The sequence below is a fragment of the Staurois parvus genome, unplaced genomic scaffold (assembly GCF_062004578.1).
Source record: "Staurois parvus isolate SC_StPar_1 unplaced genomic scaffold, SC_StPar_1.0 ptg001062l, whole genome shotgun sequence".
NCBI classification, from domain to species: Eukaryota; Metazoa; Chordata; class Amphibia; order Anura; family Ranidae; genus Staurois; species Staurois parvus.
This window is the reverse complement of record NW_028318858.1, coordinates 2110967-2132134: the sequence shown is the minus strand read 5'-3', so window position 1 is coordinate 2132134 and position 21168 is coordinate 2110967. Positions and strand designations below refer to the sequence as shown.

Sequence of the window (21168 nt, the reverse complement as noted above, 5' to 3'; positions counted from 1 at the left end):
GCAAACTAAACTACATCAAAACTGCACCGGAGTGGATATGTACCAGTATCCTGGAGAATGCCTATACTGATAAATTGGGTAAAAAAAAAATTTACTTTGTAAAGTTTTAAATTGTATCCATCCTTGTAAGATTCTGCCTGAATACAAATAATGTCTCTCCAAAATTGGAAGCCAAGACCAGGGCTTTCTTCTGCAGCACATCACTGCCATCACTCTACCTCCCACAGCTCTGGCCTGCAAATATAGTGCTCATATGACCACTGACAAAAGAAAACACTGTGGAACGTACTAACTGCGGACCACTGCAGAATGCACCAAATATTAATAATGCATTCCTCCACACTGCCATTTGTTGTTGTGAACCACAGGGTTCACATGTACTTTAAGAATATTTTTTTTGTATAGTCAATTTTTATTAACTTTTGACAGGTTTTTGACAATTATCAAGTGACACAGGTCCTACAATTCACATTTCAAGCATAGTGTTTGACAGTGTCAGGAGGAACACACAGTTGAATTATTACAGGGTCAGTATGAGCACCTTTTACATTTAAAAAAATCCTAAGCACCCTGTGCCGTGTCCTCCAGATTGGAGACAGGACTATGCAAACAACAACCTCAGTGCGGCAGTACAACAGGCACAAAATAAAATACCAGAAAAGTTTAAACAGCTTCATGTGAAAAAGGGGAACAAAGAAACGGGATACAAGAAATGCCATGTGCCTGGAGCCAAAGGAAATGGTCATAGGGCCTACTTCAACAAGCATCAAATTGAGCAGTATGGGTGTGCTCTATGCCACAATCAACACCCAAATCTGTAGATAAAGATAGAGAGGCTATAGAAAGCCCTTACCCTTCCCGCACCTAAAATTAAGTTCTCCAGTGTAGTATATCTATCCCTCCCATATATCTCTATTTTGTCCATTGTATTTTTTGGCAGTATGAACCCAACATTCAGCTTCCATTATATTATCCACCTCCCTCCTTCAGTCCAAGATGGTGCAACATGCACCTTGTTTCAAAATTCTTGAGATCAGACTCTTAGTTGCATTAAGTAAATGAGGGGTTCTTATAAGACTTTAAAAAGGAGGGAGTATCGTGAAAAAGATAATGGAATGGTGTATTCCTAATTGGTTTAAGGGTGTTCTTCTGTATCAAGGGGGAGATAGAATCCCAAAAGGTCCTGATTTTAGGACATGACCACCATATATGGAGAATGGTTGCCTTTTGGTTACATCCTCTCCAGCACCTTGAATCTGTTCCTGGAGATATTTGCGCCAGGTTGGCAGGAGTTTTATATCTGGCTAAAAAGTTGTAACATAACCCCTGAACTTTAGAGCTTATAGAAGAGGCGTATGTGTGTCTCAAGATTTTTTTAAAGTTGAGATGAAAAGCACTCAGGTTGTTTTTCCCCTTCTTGAATGAAGTATGGGATTTGTGTAGACTGTAGAGGAAGACTTGAGTAAAAATGTATACAGCTGGGAAAGAAGATATCTGGTGTCTTGAGTTGTTAGGCATAGAGACTTCAATGGTGAGATCTGAATTTGCTCATATTTTAGCGGGGCACTTTAAAAAATAAATCAAATACTTGTTGGTATCTCCACAGATCCATTAGGTAGGCCCCAAAAGAGTGCCTCAAAGTGTCTAGGGAAAATAACTTACCAGTAGGAGTTAAACTTAGCGAACAAACTGCAATTCTTTAGCTACTATAAACCAGGGGAAGACCCTGACGGCACCAAAGAAGAGATTTTTGGGGCCAGGACGATGTTTACGTTCAGTCTCTCCCAGACCGTCAGAGTTGTTAATGTAAGTGGAGATATCCAAGTGGAAAGACCCCTGAGTGCATCCAGAATTCACAGTGCACCAGCAAGATATCTACCCTCCATAGTTTATCAGTTATGATGCCAGTTCACTATGTGAACCAACACCACTGCTTTATAATACAGGGCTACATTAGGGAGACCTAATCCCCCGTCCACCTTCAGTCTACGGAATACTTTAAAAATATTTTAATATATCAGATTTCTAAGTTAAGGCAAGTGAATTACTTTAATATGCAATAATTCTGGCCAACACTGAAACGTTATTGAATTCAAATTAACCAACTTCCTTCTGCAAGCCAGGTCAAACTTATTGATTCCCTACCAATGAATATCCTGTGCAGAGCTATTTAATGACTGTCAAGTGTGACCTCTCCAAGCCTTGTGATATTCCCTTACTATCTCATATTGATTCTGGAGGGGTTAATCTGATATTCTGCAACTTTTTCCCTTATTTCTCTCATTTTTATAGAAAATGTGAACAATAGTAACGATTTCAGGACAAGTATGAGGTAAGGCAGCCAGATTTCCATGGTAACCAGGCTTCAGGGAACTGCACCAGTGTTCATCTGTCACTTTATATCAATGAAAGGCACCATTGTTTTTAAATTATTATGACTACAATGCTCAAGACTTTACTTATCCCTAATACACTGTACAGGATTCATTTACCAACATGATACTGTAACTGTCCAAGGTTATTAAGACAGCAGAGAGCATCTTGGTCTAATGGTGCCTTCATACACTGGAGTTCAATACTCCAGTAGCTTCAATACCGGATTGTATTTATGCTGAATTGAACTGTAAGCAGGAGGAAAGTGATCAGGCTGGCTAGAAAATTATAATAATAATATAATTTTCACTGGATAATAATAAATATGATAAAGTAAACATTTTTAATGTGATCTTTTATAAAGCATACAAGAAACAAAATGACCAAGTGAAGATTTATCAAAGAAAACCTAATCTGCATGGTTCCTGACATCATATTAACAGCCATGAAAGGCTTACCTCACTTTTTCCTACTTCCTGCCAGGAATGTGATTTTGGGTCATTGGAAAATGACAGCTACACCCACAACGGCTGTGTGGTACACTTACGGTACTTGCTCAAGCACCTATAAGATTTGGTAGACCAAAACCACAACAGGTACCCTACTTATGTGACCACATGTACAGTACTTAATGAATCATTTTAGTTGCTCATATCGAGGGTGAAACTTTTGACCACTTCTCCATGCCAAAAGCCTTCAGTTACAAGATGCATGTGGGTTTCCTTGCATGAACTGCCCATTTCCAATCCCCCCAACAACATTTCAATGTGATTCAATTCAGGGCTAGTCCAAAACCCTCCATTTTTTTCTTTATGAGCCATTCTTTGGTGGATTCACTAGTGTACACTGGATCATTATCGTGCTGAAAGTTCCATTTAAGCTTCAACTTTTGAATGAATTTTCAACCTTACATTACTATAAAGAACACTTTGATATAGTTGACTCAATGATTGCAAGCTCTCTAGGTCCTAAAGCAGCAAAGCAACCCCAAACCAGATCATTTCTACAACCATGCTTCACAGCTGGTGTGGAGTCTTTCTCCTGAAGTATTGCCTTCATTTTGTGCCAAACATATCTACTACTATTGTGGCCAATCAACTCTGTTTTTGATTTATCACTCCACAGAAAATTGTCAGAAAAGTCCTGATCTTTTATTTTATGTTTAATGGCAAACTATTATTGCTCTAATGTTCTCTTTGGACACCAAAAGCTTTTTCCTGGATCATAGCCCATGCATGTTAAATTGGTGCAATCTCTTTCTGATTTCATGCTTTTTGGTACCAGTTGTTACTAGAGATACCTGAAATTGTGGGGGTTTTAGAGACTTCTCTTAGCATTCAACAGTCAGCCGTTCATCTGAATTTTCTGTGCCTGCCAGTTCTGAACAAATTAGCAGTCATTGGAAATCTTCACCACTTGTAGATTATTTTACTAGTACTAGACAAACCTTTGTGCATATCAGTGTTTAACTTTTAATAGATCCCTCCATATCTGTCAATAACCTCAGCTGATTTCCTAAAGGCCCCTTTCACACTGACAGTCCGATTCAGTCAGTTTTTCAGATAGACCTGATCGCACCATCCATAGCCCTCCATGGACCAGCGGGTCTCGGCAGACATATGTCCGCTGACACCTGCCGGCATCTAATCCGATCTTGTATGCTAAAAACAGACGGATGGGGGTCCAGCGGATCTGATGACAGTTGGGTGGAAACGGACAGGGGGTCCATTTCCATCTGACCGCCCCATAGAAAACAGTGGGCTGTGTCTGTGTCCGCTCTACACCAGCGGAGCGGACACAGACCTGTCATTCATGGAGAGATCAGGCAGATCTACTGACAGGTCCGCCCCATCTAAAAGGGGCCTAAAGCTTTGATTTTGACAATTATAGAGTACTAAAAGCACAAGATGCTGCAATCTATTGTAAAGAAGTGACACACTGGATAGACAATAGCATGTGTGGAGGAAGAGAACGATCTAGATCAGTGGTCTAGATCATCTTGGGTGTATGCGGCTTGCTTTTATCTGGTCCTTGGAGCACTATTCGTTACACTGATATGAGACATGTCCTCCCACTGACACTAACAATGGGGCATAATTCCTGCCTCTGACATCAACAATGGAGCACTATATCTCCCACTGACACCAACAATGTGGCAATATTTCTCCCTCTAATACCAAAGATGGGGTACTATTTACTCCCACTGACTCGAGGACATTTTCTACTCCCACTGCCCAAAGCCCTGCCCCTTAAAATCTGATGGACAACAAACAGTTTAGAAAGTTTGGAGATCCCTGCTCTAGACCAAAGGACACACACTATCAGGTCATCCTTTGCCATTCGCAAAGATCCTTCTCTCTCTGACTATCACAGGTAAGAATCTGTATCTCACCCCATACATTGATTTTACTATTTGTAAAAAAAATGAAGAACAAAAACTATGCAAAATATGCACATGTTGCACAGTACATAAAAACCTGCATAATCTGCAAAGGATCTGTATAGTCTGTGCTGCAGCACATGGGTGGTAATGGGAATTAAGTCATTGTAATGGTATATTCAGAATCGCTTTGCACAAACTTGAAAGCTTAATGCATCAGGTACTCAGCAGATGAGGAAACACAGAAAAGTGCAGCATATCTGTGTTACTTTGTCATCAGTTTGCCACTGAAAATGCCTCAGGTCCCTCCTACAGCTGGAAAATGGCCCAAATATAAGTGATATCTCTATGGAAATTTTAGAGCCATGCTGTTCTGCAGAACTGTGCCGTCTCCGTCACAAAATGGGTCAGCATTTGTCAAGGGAATGGCCTTCACTCAATGGAAATCTATTTCTTGACAATATAATTAATAGTTCCACATCTGTTCTGATGGGAGGGAGGAGTTCGATAAACGCAGGAAACATTTTATTGTTTGTTAAATATGACCTGCCGCTGCGCTTACTACCCATTGCACATTGTGTGGGTTATATATCAACGTCATTAAGCTCAGAAGTGAAATAATGAACCAAACAAATACTAAGAAGAATAGAAATGCCAAGTGTATTAGGTCTGACTGACAGGAAGGAACCAGACTTGTTTCCTAGATTGCGCTGCAAATATTTCTCTTTTCTAAGCTTGAGGTAGCTTATTTTTTCATGTATGCAGCACACCACTATGCTTTGTAGAGTTTTATATATTATATATGTTTATACAGCACTCACATCAGTCCTTGTGGAGCTTACACTCTTATACCTTGATGAATAATAGGAGGTGCTATAATGGCACATGCATTCTACAGGCCAATTTGGGAAAATGCTGATAAACCTGTCAATGGGGTTATTTACTAAAACTGGGGAGTGCAAAATCTGGTGCAGCTCTGCATATGAACCATTCAGCTTCCAGGCTCAAAGCTTAAAGTGGTTCTAAAGGTTCAAGGTTTTTTACCTTCATGCATTCTATGAATGAAGGTAAAAAATCATTCTGTGTGCTGCAGCTCCCCCAGCCCCCTCAATACTTACCTGAGCTTCATCGCAATCCTGCGATGTGACTGACAGCTTTGGCTGTCCTGGGTCTCTGCCTCCTCATGGGCTGAGACAGCAAGTGGGAGCCATTGGCTCCTGCTGCTGTCAATCACAGTCAGTCAGCAAATGAGGAGAGTGAGGGGGCAGCTCCGTGGGTGAATGGACACATGGAGCAGCGGGTGCCCCCGTAGCAAGCTGCTTGATGTGGGGGCACCCAATAGACAGGAAGAGCCAGGAGAGCCTGCGGGGGACCCAAGAAGTGGTTGCTCTGTGCAGAACCACTGCACACAGCAGGTAAGTATAGACATGTTTGTTATTTTACAAAAATTTTTTAAAAAAATGGACTTATAGAATCGCTTTAATTGATCAAGCTGAAGATAGAAGCTGATTGGCCACCATGCACAGTTGCACCAGATTTTGTACTTTCCAGTTTTAGTAAATCAACACAGAGTCTAATAAAACAGACAAAAAATATTAATATTAATTCACACTAGGAATCGCACAGGAACGTGCTGCTTGTTCCTGTGAGATTCGCATGCAGTGCACTGCGATTCGAGAGAAGGGCTCAAATTGCACTGCACCAAAAGTAGAGCATGCACTACTTTTGGAAATGTGCTGCAACAGGACGCATGGTACTTCTGTACTACGCAGTGCAGGGAGCATGAACGGAAAGCGGGTTTCCCGCACCGCATTCTGCCATGAATGGGGTTTCAATGCTAACAATGGCACGTTTTGTACGTTAAAGAGGACATAAACTCAATAAAATGTGTCCAAAAAACCCACCAGAGGTCAAAGTATTGCCTTTGGTCTCCCTGGTGCTGACTGTTTCCCCATTACTGACGTGCCCTGCCTTGTTCTACACTGTGTCTCTGTGTGGAGGCAGCCATCTTGGTAGAGGTGAAGATTTACTTCTTTATGATGCAGCCCCCAGTAAGCAGCACACAGACATCATAGTTGGTACTTTCCATATGTGATGTTTGAAGGCCATACCTCATTCCATTCACAGTCATTTCCTGTGGGAACTGGCAAGAACAAATGGCTGTGCTTTGTAGAGGAGGAACACAACACACACCTTGGATTTTACATGTGTCCAATACCACATGAATGCAGCATGAGATCTCACCCTGCAGATATACAGCTATGAAGCTGTAGGTACAAGAGTGCCTAGGCACACTCACATACCACAAAGTGCACTGCCATCTTTTAGGACAGTGGTTCTCAACCTTCCTAATGCCGCGACCCCTTAATACAGTTCCTCATGTTGTGGTGACCCCCAACCATAAAATTATTTTCATTGCTACTTCATAACTGTAATTTTGCAGTGGGAGGAGTAGTGCCACATCATTGGTGTCAGTGGGAGGAATAGTGTCCCATCACTGATGTCAATGGGAGGAATAGTGCCCCATCATTGGTATCAGTGGTAGGAATAGTGCCCCATCATTGGTATCAGTGGTAGGAATAGTGCCCCATCATTGGTATCAGTGGTAGGAATAGTGCCCCATCATTGGTATCAGTGGTAGGAATAGTGCCCCATCATTGGTATCAGTGGGAGGAATAGTGCCCCATCATTGGTGTCACTGGGGGGAATAGTGCCCCATCATTGGTGTCAGTGGGGGGAATAGTGCCCCATCATTGGTGTTAGTGGGGGGGGAATAGTGCCCCATCATTGGTGTCAGTGGGGGGAATAGTGCCCCATCATTGGTGTCAGTGGGGGGAATAGTGCCCCATCATTGGTGTCAGTGGGAGGAATAGTGCCCCAACATTGGTGTCAGGGGGAGGAATAGTGCCCCATCATTGGTGTCAGTGGGAGGAATAGTGCCCCATCATTGGTGTCAGTGGGAGTAATAGTGCCACATCATTGGTGTCAGTGGGAGGAATAGTGTCCCATCACTGATGTCAATGGGAGGAATAGTGCCCCATCATTGGTGCCAGTGGGAGGAATAGTGCCCCATCATTGGTATCAGTGGTAGGAATAGTGCCCCATCATTGGTATCAGTGGTAGGAATAGTGCCCCATCATTGGTATCAGTGGTAGGAATAGTGCCCCATCATTGGTATCAGTGGTAGGAATAGTGCCCCATCATTGGTATCAGTGGGAGGAATAGTGCCCCATCATTGGTGTCACTGGGGGGAATAGTGCCCCATCATTGGTGTCAGTGGGGGGAATAGTGCCCCATCATTGGTGTCAGTGGGGGGAATAGTGCCCCAACATTGGTGTCAGGGGGAGGAATAGTGCCCCATCATTGGTGTCAGTGGGAGGAATAGTGCCCCATCATTGGTGTCAGTGGGAGGAATAGTGCCCCATCATTGGTGTCAGTGGGGGGAATAGTGCCCCATCATAGGTGTCAGTGGGGGGAATAGTGCCCCATCATTGGTGCCAGTGGGGGGAATAGTGCCCCATCATTGGTGTCAGTGGGGGGAATAGTGCCCCATCATTGGTGTTAGTGGGGGGGGATAGTGCCCCATCATTGGTGTCAGTGGGAGGAATAGTGCCCCATCATAGGTGTCAGTGGGGGGAATAGTGCCCCATCATTGGTGTCAGTGGGGGGAATAGTGCCCCATCATTGGTGTCAGTGGGAGGAATAGTGCCCCAACATTGGTGTCAGGGGGAGGAATAGTGCCCCATCATTGGTGTCAGTGGGAGGAATAGTGCCCCATCATTGGTATCAGTGGGAGGAATAGTGCCCCATCATTGGTATCAGTGGGAGGAATAGTGCCCCATCATTGGTGTCACTGGGGGGAATAGTGCCCCATCATTGGTGTCAGTGGGGGGAATAGTGCCCCATCATAGGTGTCAGTGGGGGGAATAGTGCCCCATCATTGGTGCCAGTGGGAGGAATAGTGCCCCATCATTGGTATCAGTGGTAGGAATAGTGCCCCATCATTGGTGTCAGTGGGAGGAATAGTGCCCCATCATTGGTGTCAGTGGGGGGAATAGTGCCCCATCATAGGTGTCAGTGGGGGGAATAGTGCCCCATCATTGGTGCCAGTGGGGGGAATAGTGCCCCATCATTGGTGTCAGTGGGGGGAATAGTGCCCCATCATTGGTGTTAGTGGGGGGGGATAGTGCCCCATCATTGGTGTCAGTGGGAGGAATAGTGCCCCATCATAGGTGTCAGTGGGGGGAATAGTGCCCCATCATTGGTGTCAGTGGGGGGAATAGTGCCCCATCATTGGTGTCAGTGGGAGGAATAGTGCCCCAACATTGGTGTCAGGGGGAGGAATAGTGCCCCATCATTGGTGTCAGTGGGAGGAATAGTGCCCCATCATTGGTATCAGTGGGAGGAATAGTGCCCCATCATTGGTGTCAGTGGGAGGAATAGTGCCCCATCATTGGTGTCAGTGGGAGTAATAGTGCCCCATCATTGGTGTCAGTGGGGGGAATAGTGCCCCATCATAGGTGTCAGTGGGGGGAATAGTGCCCCATCATTGGTGCCAGTGGGAGGAATAGTGCCCCATCATTGGTATCAGTGGTAGGAATAGTGCCCCATCATTGGTATCAGTGGTAGGAATAGTGCCCCATCATTGGTATCAGTGGTAGGAATAGTGCCCCATCATTGGTATCAGTGGTAGGAATAGTGCCCCATCATTGGTATCAGTGGGAGGAATAGTGCCCCATCATTGGTGTCACTGGGGGGAATAGTGCCCCATCATTGGTGTCAGTGGGGGGAATAGTGCCCCATCATTGGTGTCAGTGGGAGGAATAGTGCCCCATCATTGGTGTCAGTGGGAGGAATAGTGCCCCATCATAGGTGTCAGTGGGGGGAATAGTGCCCCATCATTGGTGTCAGTGGGGGGAATAGTGCCCCATCATTGGTGTCAGTGGGAGGAATAGTGCCCCAACATTGGTGTCAGGGGGAGGAATAGTGCCCCATCATTGGTGTCAGTGGGAGGAATAGTGCCCCATCATTGGTATCAGTGGGAGGAATAGTGCCCCATCATTGGTGTCAGTGGGAGGAATAGTGCCCCATCATTGGTGTCGGTGGGGGGAATAGTGCCCCATCATAGGTGTCAGTGGGGGGAATAGTGCCCCATCATTGGTGCCAGTGGGGGGAATAGTGCCCCATCATTGGTGTCAGTGGGAGGAATAGTGCCCCATCATTGGTGCCAGTGGGAGGAATAGTGCCCCATCATAGGTGTCAGTGGGGGGAATAGTGACCCATCATTGGTGCCAGTGGGAGGAATAGTGCCCCATCATAGGTGTCAGTGGGGGGAATAGTGCCCCATCATTGGTGTCAGTGGGGGGAATAGTGCCCCATCATTGGTGTCAGTTGGAGGAATAGTGCCCCATCATTGGTGTCAGTGGGAGGAATAGTGCCCCATCATTGGTGTCAGTGGGGGGAATAGTGCCCCATCATAGGTGTCAGTGGGGGGAATAGTGCCCCATCATTGGTGTCAGTGGGAGTAATAGTGCCCCATCATTGGTGTCAGTGGGGGGAATAGTGCCCCATCACTGGTGTCAGTGGGAGGAATAGTGTCCCATCACTGGTGTCAGTGGGAGGAAAAGTGTCCCATCACTGGTGTCAGTGGGAGGAATAGTGCCCCAACATTGGTGTCAGTGGGAGGAATAGTGCCCCATCATTAGTATCAGTGGGAGGAATAGTGCCCCATCATTGGTATCGGGGGAAGAATAGTGCCCCATCATTGGTGTCAGTGGGGGGGAGGAATAGTGCCCCGTCATAGGTGTCAGTGGGGGGAATAGTGACCCATCATTGGTGCCAGTGGGAGGAATAGTGCCCCATCATAGGTGTCAGTGGGGGGAATAGTGCCCCATCATTGGTGTCAGTGGGGGGAATAGTGCCCCATCATTGGTGTCAGTGGGAGGAATAGTGCCCCATCATTGGTGTCAGTGGGAGGAATAGTGCCCCATCATTGGTGTCAGTGGGGGGAATAGTGCCCCATCATAGGTGTCAGTGGGGGGAATAGTGCCCCATCATTGGTGCCAGTGGGGGGAATAGTGCCCCATCATTGGTGCCAGTGGGAGGAATAGTGCCCGATCATTGGTGCCAGTGGGAGGAATAGTGCCCCATCATAGGTGTCAGTGGGGGGAATAGTGCCCCATCATTGGTGCCAGTGGGAGGAATAGTGCCCCATCATTGGTGCCAGTGGGGGGAATAGTGCCCCATCATAGGTGTCAGTGGGGGGAATAGTGCCCCATCATTGGTGTCAGTGGGAGTAATAGTGCCCCATCATTGGTGTCAGTGGGGGGAATAGTGCCCCATCACTGGTGTCAGTGGGAGGAATAGTGTCCCATCACTGGTGTCAGTGGGAGGAAAAGTGTCCCATCACTGGTGTCAGTGGGAGGAATAGTGCCCCAACATTGGTGTCAGTGGGAGGAATAGTGCCCCATCATTAGTATCAGTGGGAGGAATAGTGCCCCATCATTGGTATCGGGGGAAGAATAGTGCCCCATCATTGGTGTCAGTGGGGGGGAGGAATAGTGCCCCATCATTGGTGTCAGTGGGGGGGAGGAATAGTGCCCCATCGTTGGTGTCAGTGGGGGGAGGAATAGTGCCCCATCGTTGGTGTCATTTGGGGGAGGAATCGTGCCTCATCGTTGGTGTTAGTGGGGGGAGGAATCGTGCCCCATCGTTGGTGTCATTTGGGGGAGGAATCGCGCCCCATCGTTGGTGTCAGTGGGAGGAATAGTGCCCCATCATTGGTGTCAGTGGGGGGGAGGAATAGTGCCCCATCGTTGGTGTCAGTGGGGGGAGGAATAGTGCCCCATCGTTGGTGTCAGTGGGGGGAGGAATAGTGCCCCATCGTTGGTGTCATTTGGGGGAGGAATCGTGCCTCATCGTTGGTGTTAGTGGGGGGAGGAATCGTGCCCCATCGTTGGTGTCATTTGGGGGAGGAATCGTGCCCCATCGTTGGTGTCAGTGGGAGGAATAGTGCCCCATCATTGGTATCAGTGACACCAATGATGGGGCACTATTCCTCCCACTGACACCAATGATACTTACCTTGCTGACCCCTGCTCCAGCCTGGGCTCGCTCGCTCCCTCCCTCTGCCATGGTACAGACACTTACTGGTCAGCTGTCTTCCTTCTCCGGCCGCTCTGCTCTTCACTCGCTTGATCTTCGCGGTGCTGCTCGGCTCCTCCTCTCCAAGCTCCACCTCCTCGCCGGTGATTGGCCGCCTATGTGCCTCTCCTGAGCGACAGTTCCGGCGGCCAATCACTGGCGAGGATTGATCCCGGGGGTGTGGCCAGATGACAGGGGCGGCATGTCATCCCGCCCACACCTGGAGACAGATAGAGGAGCGGTGTCTCGGTTCCTAAGACCGTCGGAAATATGTGTTTTCCGACGGTCTTAGGCGACCCCTGTGAAAGCGTCGTTCGACCCCCAAAGGGGTTGCGACCCCCAGGTTGAGAACCGCTGTTTTAGGAGGAATTCCAGGTAAATGATCAATTTTTCAGAGTGCTGCTTAGGCACAATTATCATTTATCAATGTTCCCTGTAACACATCAAATCTTCACTTTTTGAGCTCAGGTTCACTTTATTACTTGCATCTGTTTTCTAAAGAAAACAATGTGCTGTGTTTGATTTTAGTATTATTAGAAATGTATTGGTAAGAATTCTGATGAATCAGTACCCAGGTGACTGAATAAAGTTAGGAATGGTGCAGCATGCACTTGTATTGTGAGAGATGACATAGTATCTGCATAGTATCTGCATTTTTCTAGTTTTGTATGTTTCTTCCAGATGTTCTGGTCTGGTAATTCCCATCTGACTTAACTGGCCCTAGGGTAAAGCTAGCCTTACATGGACTGAAATTTACCTCACATTGTAAAGCGCTGAACAAACTGTTTGCGCTATATACGTCCTGTATAATAATAATAATAATTCAGCAGGAAATGGCCAAATTATGATCTATGTATGAATGTGCTGGTTGCAAACAAGTTGACCTATCTATGGATCAACTTGTGTACAACCAACCTGTCATGTTGTTTCCGAATGATCAGTGCCACCAGCTATGGCCGGCAGCGCTGATCGTTGTATTCTGGTAGCGAGGAAGGCTCCCTGTTAGAATATAATAGTACATCGGGAGAGATTCCCCCATTCATATCGAATGTGCAAATGGGGAAATTGAGGCATTTTCTTTTATTCAACCCGCTGGTTGAACAAAAGAAAAAAAAAAAAGCATAATATATGGGCTGCCTTAGTGCATGGCTGTGCTGGGTACACAAGACTGTAAGTTCCTTCAGGGTGAAACAGACTAATGTGATCAACTCTCTGTACTCTGTAAAACAATAACATAACATATGTCTGCACTACATTTTATGTGAATAAATATTTAAATCGTTACAGTCACTAGCATATTCCAGAACACAATGGTGTGTATGCATGCATCCCAACAGGTATCGTTTTTTTTCAAAAGATGCACACATCATGGCTTTACAGGCATTACAACTAATAGGGGCTGTCAAAAATGTCTGTATATCCTTAGTGCGCTGAGCATGAATCTGTGGATTAGCTAGCCAGAGCGGACTTATTTGCCACAATTTAAAATTATGAGGTCCCTGTTTTCAAAACTAGCATATGAGGAGAGTGGTCTAAAATTAGTCTAGGAACATATTTAGGTGTCTGTTTATGACACAGAGAATAGCTGCGATTCAACAGATCTCAGCTATTCTCTGGTCATTCACAGTTTATGACACTCAGGAGATCATGTCAGCCCTTCTCTGGAGATCTGTTTTCTCCCTCCAGATTCTCCAGCCCAGAGCTGGAGAATCAGAGGGACCGAAAACTAAGCAGAGATAATTTACCTCTGCTTAGTAAACTGATCTTTTACTGTAATCTCGCGAGATTATAGTAAAATCAGCCGTTTTTCAGAGTTTGTAGACCGTTCTCCAGCGTTTGGAGACCGTTCTCCCTTCGTTCGGAGAACTGCTTCATAAACTGCATTCACAGGAGAACTGTGTTCTCCGAGAATGCCGGAGAACTGAGCAGCGATCTATTACCGCTGGTTCATACACGGACACCTATGTCTTGTGTATTGTTGTAACAAGCCCCAGAAGAACTAAAGCCAGCCATAGATGGTTCCAATCCTGGCCTGTTTAGCAGGGCCTGGCCGTGACACGAACCATGTATGGGCAGGCTGAATGTATCCAAGTTGAATGATCGATTAACTTAGGTGCAACCAGCCTGTCAGATTTTACATGCAATTACTGCTAGCAGTTATTATAGCCACTAGCAGTAATCAGTGTGTTCTCCTAGTGAGGATGGCTCCCCCCGCAGGGAGAACACAATAGCTCTATGGGAGGGATTTATCCATTAACAATGACTGTGTTGATGGGGGAATCGAGCAACTTTCTTTCCTGCAAGCCATGGAAAAAAAATCGCTCCATCTATGGCCATCTTAAGACTATGTCTATTCTGCATAAATTATGATGGGTATCAGATTGGCATAAATATTCTCTAAGTGAGAAGTGTGTATTTATCTATAAGGAACCAAAGACGTATATTGGCGAGGATCTCCACCATGACTAACTAGAGAGACATCAAGGACCATATGAGAGTGCAGTCAAGACAGTCCAGTTTCAAACCTTTGAAAGGTGAGGTGTGGTTTAACCCACACACAGGTGTGGTTAGATGAACCAAGTAGATACAGGAAAAGTTGGATAAAGTTTCGGTGTTGCAAAGTGCTGAAACAAAGCAGTGGTGGTCAACCAGTGGCTCAGCAGTAACGTGGCCCACAGTTAACTTTGATGAGGCTCCCAGTATTTGCAGATCATGACTTGTCTAAATATCTGCTGTGTTATAACATTCCCAAACATGACCTTGCACCCTGTGAGTGCTTCCATCCAGAAAAGCAGTGAAAGGCACTAACTGTGTATATACGGAGGCTGGAAATAGATGTGCATCCAGATCTGGTGTAAAATAGGATATATATATATATATATATATATACACACACACACAGTATGCTCAATAAGAATAATGGTGATAAAAAAGACACTAGCTAGGAAGGAATACTCTAAGAAGACAGTTTACCTGATGTCATTTTCTGACAACCTCCTGGGCAGACTTTCCTTGCAATCATCTGTTGGGTCAGGTTGCTCCTCAGGTTTCTCATCATGTAGGCTCTCTTCATCTAATGAACCCTTGCTTGGCCTCTTGGTGCAATTTTCGCTGACTTCCTGCAACTCCTCTGCTACCTTCTCGCTATCCCCCTCTTGTGTGACCTCCTCCTCCTCTTCCTCCTCATTCTCCTCTGGAAATACCAGGTGGTTCTCCCTTCCCTGCCCTGCCTCAATCCAACCTCCTCTCTCTTGTATTTCTCTTAGTCTCCTAACAAGCCCCGCAGCCAAGAAAAGAAGCATGCAAACAGAGAAGAAAAAAAGATTGGTTAGCATCAGCAACATGCACAAAGAAAAAAAAACATGCAAAAATACAAAAAACAAAAGAAAAAAAAACCAGAAAAATAAACAGAAACATGGAATAATGGAAATACATGTTTTGAAGTATTGAGCCTCGTGTATAAATAGTAACTGAGCTGATCTGATGAATCTGATTCTAGATGAATTGCATAAGATAACCCAATTTTACTCCAGTTTTACTATTTCTAACATCTTCATATCCTTATAGCTAAACTCCATACAGATAATAAAGACAGGAATTCATGTAGATCTACATTCTTTATTACATTATTAAATGGATTTCTTTTAAAAACGAGCAGTGTAAGTATCTGACATTGACTTGGCATCAGCCTATTGCAGTCTTTGCACAATAGAGCCCAGACTTGGAGAGGGAGAAGCAGCACAAGATGCTAAATAGTTGTGCTGCAGTGCCCGCGGCATGCTGGTTGTAGCAAAGAGCAGAGCAACAAAGAGATGAGCACATCGGTCTACTGTTTCTTTCCCTGTCCAGACAGGGACAAAAGCTGTGTTACTTATCTGCAGCAAATAGTAATCAGGTCTTCTGACCTGCCAGACATGGCTGTGCTGTGTTGCAGAGTTGTGTAAATCATTGGACTGGAAAAATTACAAATCCTTTGGCAGTTAAAACAGCTCTCATATATGTATGTCACCTGTGTATTAATCTGTTTGCCTGAATTTAATTTTACAGATTCATTATGTATGGAAGAATTCTATAAAGAGGGCCTGTATGTCACTCTGTCAAAACGGACAGGTCACACCTGGACAAAACACAATGCAATGTTCTGCTCATTGTTACCTACTCTGTCAACCAAAGTCATGTAGAGGTGTAACACCAGACATTTCCCACCACACTTCAAAAGGATCAAACAGCTAAATCAGGGGTGCCCAACCTGTGGCCCTCAGAGCACTCTGATGTGTCCCTCGACCTCAAACCAGGGAACTGCACTTCTATTACATCTTGTGGGTTTGGTGAGATTTCATAAAGTGCACTACACCCACAAGATATAATAGAGGTTCATGGCAAAGCGCAACTAACCCGCAGGAAAGCCGCAGATGCACTAATCTGCACCCGTGGTGAAGGTAAACTGCAGCGCATCAGTGGAGGCAGCGTTATAGGGGTAGAACCCCATAAAGCAGAACTTCAGGAAAAACAAAAATCCTCCCTTGCAGTGGGACTGCCACCAGTTACGTGCCATTTATGTCTAGGGGAAGGGCAGAACTCACTATTTATAACCAATCCTCCGTTCTCACAGACTCCCTCCAGACATCTAGACCGCTTCCTTCAGCCCCTTCTCCCATATGCTCCAGGAGTGAAAGGCCCTCTGATGTCATCAAATAGCCCCTAGCCCTGCACGGGGGGTCTCTGAGGGAGAATCCACAAACTGGATGGCAGGGGAGAGACAGCTGCCAGGGGAGTGGGGATCAGGTACATACACCTGCATCTTTTCGGTGTCCTAAACATAAACAAGCTTTTAAAAAAGAAGTATGGGATGTTTCTTTCATACCTAGGTGGATGCAGTATTGATCCAATGCTGCATCTGTCCCCCCCAGATCTAAGGGTGAGAACTGAGCGATCATTTCACAAAGTGTACTACACTACCAAGATATAATAGAAGTCTATAGCAAAGCGCAGCTGACGCGCAGGAAAGCCGCAGATGCACTAATCTGCACCCGTGGTGAGGATAAACTGCAGCACGTCAGTGGAAGCAGCCTTATAGGGGTAAAACCCTCGTAACTGAGACGTGTTTTTACCACACGCTTCCAACCACCGGGGTTGTCAGGGGTCGGCCCATGCTCCCGGGGGCCCATTCAGCCTTCCTGTCACATTCTGTTTTACACTTGGACAGGAGGGGCGGTGGGAGCGGAATATACAGGAACCGATCCTCTCCATTTTCTTCCTGAAACCGCTAAAAGACGTCTTCTCTTCCTCTCCCTCCCTCCAGCATTCAGCAGCTGCAGGAGGAAAATGTTCATTATGCTGTTCAAAATAAAAAGTTCTGAACAGGGGCGGACTGACCATTTGGAAACTCGGGCACTGCCCGAGGGCCCAGGGTCAGTAGGGGGCCCCATGAGATGCCCCTGGTACCTTTTTCATAGGCTTTTTTGAGTTTGGGCAAGGACAAAGGGGCCCCTTGATCCCCTATTGCCTGGAGGCCCCATGAGTTGTCAGTCCGCCCCTGGTTCTGAACCATTTTTTTTTTCATTGTGGCCCATGACTGGTTGCCAAATCACATACATGGCCCTCTCTCTTCAAATGGTTGACCAGCCCTGATCTAAATGGAACAGAAGTCATGTTCATGAAATGCTGTTATTTTGGTAATAAAGCTGCTGATCTGAAATAAATTACATAAGCAGGAAAAGGGAAGAGGGGCAGGCTGTTTTCAAGTAATTATGCTCACCACTGTGATAGAGCCCTACTGTCTATGCACACTTTGTAAATGCACAGACTATAACTTGCTATGAATATTTATATAAATGAGAACACTGTATCTTGTTGATACAGGGGTCTCCAATCTATGGCTTGCAGGTCAAATGCGGCCAACTACAGCCTAAAGCTAGAGTCAGATTTCTCCTCTGATGGGGCCATGGTGTAAGGGGGTTCTGATGAGGACCCAGATATAAGGAGGACTGTGATATAACGAACACTCTGAGTAAAGGGGGACTCTTAAGGCAGACTCTGATGGAAAGGGGCACTGATAGGATCCTAATGATTGATGGGGTTCTGTAGGGGATTCTGATCAAGGGGGGCTCCTTAGGAGGACTCTGATGTAAGAGGGGCTCTAATGGAGACCCTGATGTAAGGGGGGACTCTGATATAATGGGGGACTACTAAGGTGGACTCTGATGTAAGGTGGCAATAATGGAGACCATAATGTAACGGGGACTCTGATATAACGGTGGACTACTAAAATGGACTCTGATATAAGGGGGGGCTCTGATGGGGACCATGATGTAAAGGAGAACTTTGATGTAAGAGGGGGCTCTGATGATGATCCTGATGTAGTGGGGGACTTTGCTTTGTTTTACTGAAGTTCTTTATCTTTTGTTTTAAATCATATCATGTTTATTTCACAATCAATACAAGGAAAACTTACAGGGGTTAGACAAAAAAAAAGGGAAACACAACATAATTTGCAGGTACTAAAGTGACATATTTCACGTTGAAAGTGGAAGTAACGTAACATTCTTTTGCTTTTGCTATGTGATGAGACACCTAACTAACAGGTGGGAAGCCTCACTTTCATAATTCGCTGCATGCACTGCTAGTAATACGGAGTCATGTCAGAGCTTACTGAGCTTCAAAGAGGGCAAATTGTTGGTGCCGCTTAGCTGGTGCCTCTGCGACTGAAGTTGCCAATTTATTGTGTTGCAAGGTACAGGATCAAAGGTTATGACGGCATATTATGTAGTGTTTCCACATTTTTGTTCAATCCCTGTATTCATTCATTATTATTCATTGATTTATGAAAACTGACTTATTTTCCAGCCCACAAATAAAATATCCAATGTGGCCCTTAAACTTAAATGTTTGGGGACCCCTACCCTAGGGGAGGCCTTGAAATTTTAACTCGCCTGCATGCCAAAGGCGAGTGGAAATTATGGTGGGGGCGAGTGTGTCCCCCAGGGCCGTCTTGCTGAGCAGGCTCGGAGCTCAGGCTGGATCTGTCATTGGCACTGGGAGCCGTCAGACTCTCAATAGCTGAGCGCAGTGAAAGCAAAGGAAGGAGTGTGTGCTGTGCTCTCTGCCTCCCCCTAGAGTGCAGTACCCGGATCTGTGAGTGAACAACGAAGTACTGCAACTTTTTATAGGGTGTGTGTGTGTGCATGCATGTACATGTGTCTATGTGTATGTACATGTGTGTATCTGTACATGTGTCTGTGTATGCATGTACATGTGTCTGTGTGTGCACGTACAGTGGGGATCGAAAGTTTGGGCACCGCAGCTAAAAAATTGTATTAATGTGCATAAAGAAGCCAAGGAAAGATGGAAAAATCTCCAAAAGGCATCAAATTACAGATTAGACATTCTTATATGTCAACAAAAGTTAGATTTTATTTCCCTCATTTACACTTTCAAAATAACAGAAAACAAAAAAATGGCGTCTGCAAAAGTTTGGGCACCCTGCAGAGTTAATATCTTGTACTGCCCCCTTTGGCAAGTATCACAGCTTGTAAACGCTTTTTGTAGCCAGCCAAGAGTCTTTCAATTCTTGTTTGAGGTATTTTTGCCCATTCTTCCTTACAAAGTCTTCCAGTTCTTTGAGATTTCTGGGCTGTCTGTCACGCACTGCTCTTTTAAGGTCTATCCATAGATTTTCAATGATGTTGAGGTCAGGAGATTGTGAAGGCCATGGCAAAACCTTCAGTTTACGCTTCTTGATGTAATCCCCTGTGGATTTCGAGGTGTGTTTAGGATCATTATCCATTTGTAGAAGCCATCCTCTCTTTAACTTCAGCTTTTTCACAGATGGCATCAAGTTACCATCCAAAATTTGCTGAAATTTTATTGAATCCATTTTTCCTTCTACTCGTGAGATGTTCCCTGTGCCACTGGCTGCAACACAACCCCAAAGCATGATTGATCCAACCCCATGCTTAACAGTTGGACAGAGGTTCTTTTCATTAAATTCTGTGCCCCTTCTTCTCCAAACGTACCTTTGCTCATTCCGGCCAAAATGTTCAATTTTAACCTCATCGGTCCACAGAACTTGTTTTCAAAATGCATCAGGCTTGTCTATATGTTCATTTGCAAAGTTCAAACGATGATTTTTGTGGTGAGGACGTAGAAGAGGTTTTCTTCTGATGACTCTTCCATGAAGACCATATTTGTATAAGTATCTCTTTATAGTGGAATAGTGTACCACAACTCCAGTGTCTGCCAGATCTTTCTGGAGGGATCGTGCAGTCAAACGTGGGTTTTGAATTGTTTTTCTCACAATCCTGCGAGCTGTTCTGTCTGATATTTTTCTTGGTCTTCCAGATCTTGCTTTAACTTCCACTGTCCCTGATGACTGCCATTTCTTAATTACATTCCGAACAGAGGATATTGACATCTGAAAACGCTTTGCTATCTTCTTATAGCCTTCTCCAGCTTTGTGAGCGCCAACTATTTTCAGTTTCAGTTTTCTAGACAACTGCTTAGAAGAACCCATGGTGCTGATTGTTGGGGCAAGGTCAGATGAGTCTGGGCATTTAAAACCTTTGAGACTGACATAACCTGGTCTTCCCAGATGATGATTGAGAGCAATCCATGACACTGGCAGGTCTCAGCTTTGCAAAGGGGGCAGTGCATGCTATAAATTCTGCAGGGTGCCCAAACTTTTGCAGATGCCATTTTTTTGTTTTCTGTTATTATGAAAGTGTAAATGATGGAAATAAAATCTAACTTTTGCTGACATATTATAAGAATGTCTAATCTGTAATTTGATGCCTTTTGGAGATTTTTCCATCTTTCCTTGGCTTCTTTATGCACATTAATACAAATTTTTAGCTGGGGTGCCCAAACTTTCGATCCCCACTGTACATGTGTGTGCGTGTATGTATGTAAATGTGTCTGTGTGTACATGTGTCTGTATGTATATGTGTCTGTGTGTATGAACATGTGTCTGTGTATTTTTGTGTATGTACATGTATCTGTGTGCATGCGTGTCTGTACGTGCCTGTGTGTGTATACATGTGTCTGTATGTGTGTACATGTGTCTCTGTGCATGTGTATACATGTTTCTGTGTGTGTATGTACATGTCTGTGTGTGTGTACAGGTTTGTGTGTGTTTTTTGGTGGCACGTAACTCTTAAGGCCTGGCTAGTAGCTCAGAATTTGAGGTTTTAAACCTGTGGATACAGGTTTTTAATGCCTTTTTATAAATGAAACATATTTCAATTTTATGTTGCAATACCAAACTAAAAGCAGTT

General features: G+C 45.0%; 1 protein-coding gene across 50 annotated transcripts in view; it reads right to left on the bottom strand.

Moving 5' to 3' along the window:
* The window catches only part of RIMS2 (regulating synaptic membrane exocytosis 2), a 919325-nt gene that overhangs the window by 124653 nt on the left and 773504 nt on the right, over window positions 1–21168 (bottom strand). Inside the window, exon 32 of one of the 50 annotated variants that reach the window (XM_089658335.1) lies at window positions 14870–15166. The exons of the other annotated variants lie outside the window; for them this stretch is intronic. Within the exon in view, the coding sequence (XP_089514461.1) occupies window positions 14870–15166 (297 nt within the window). The remainder of the gene's footprint in view (window positions 1–14869; window positions 15167–21168) is intronic. 50 annotated transcript variants of the gene reach the window in all.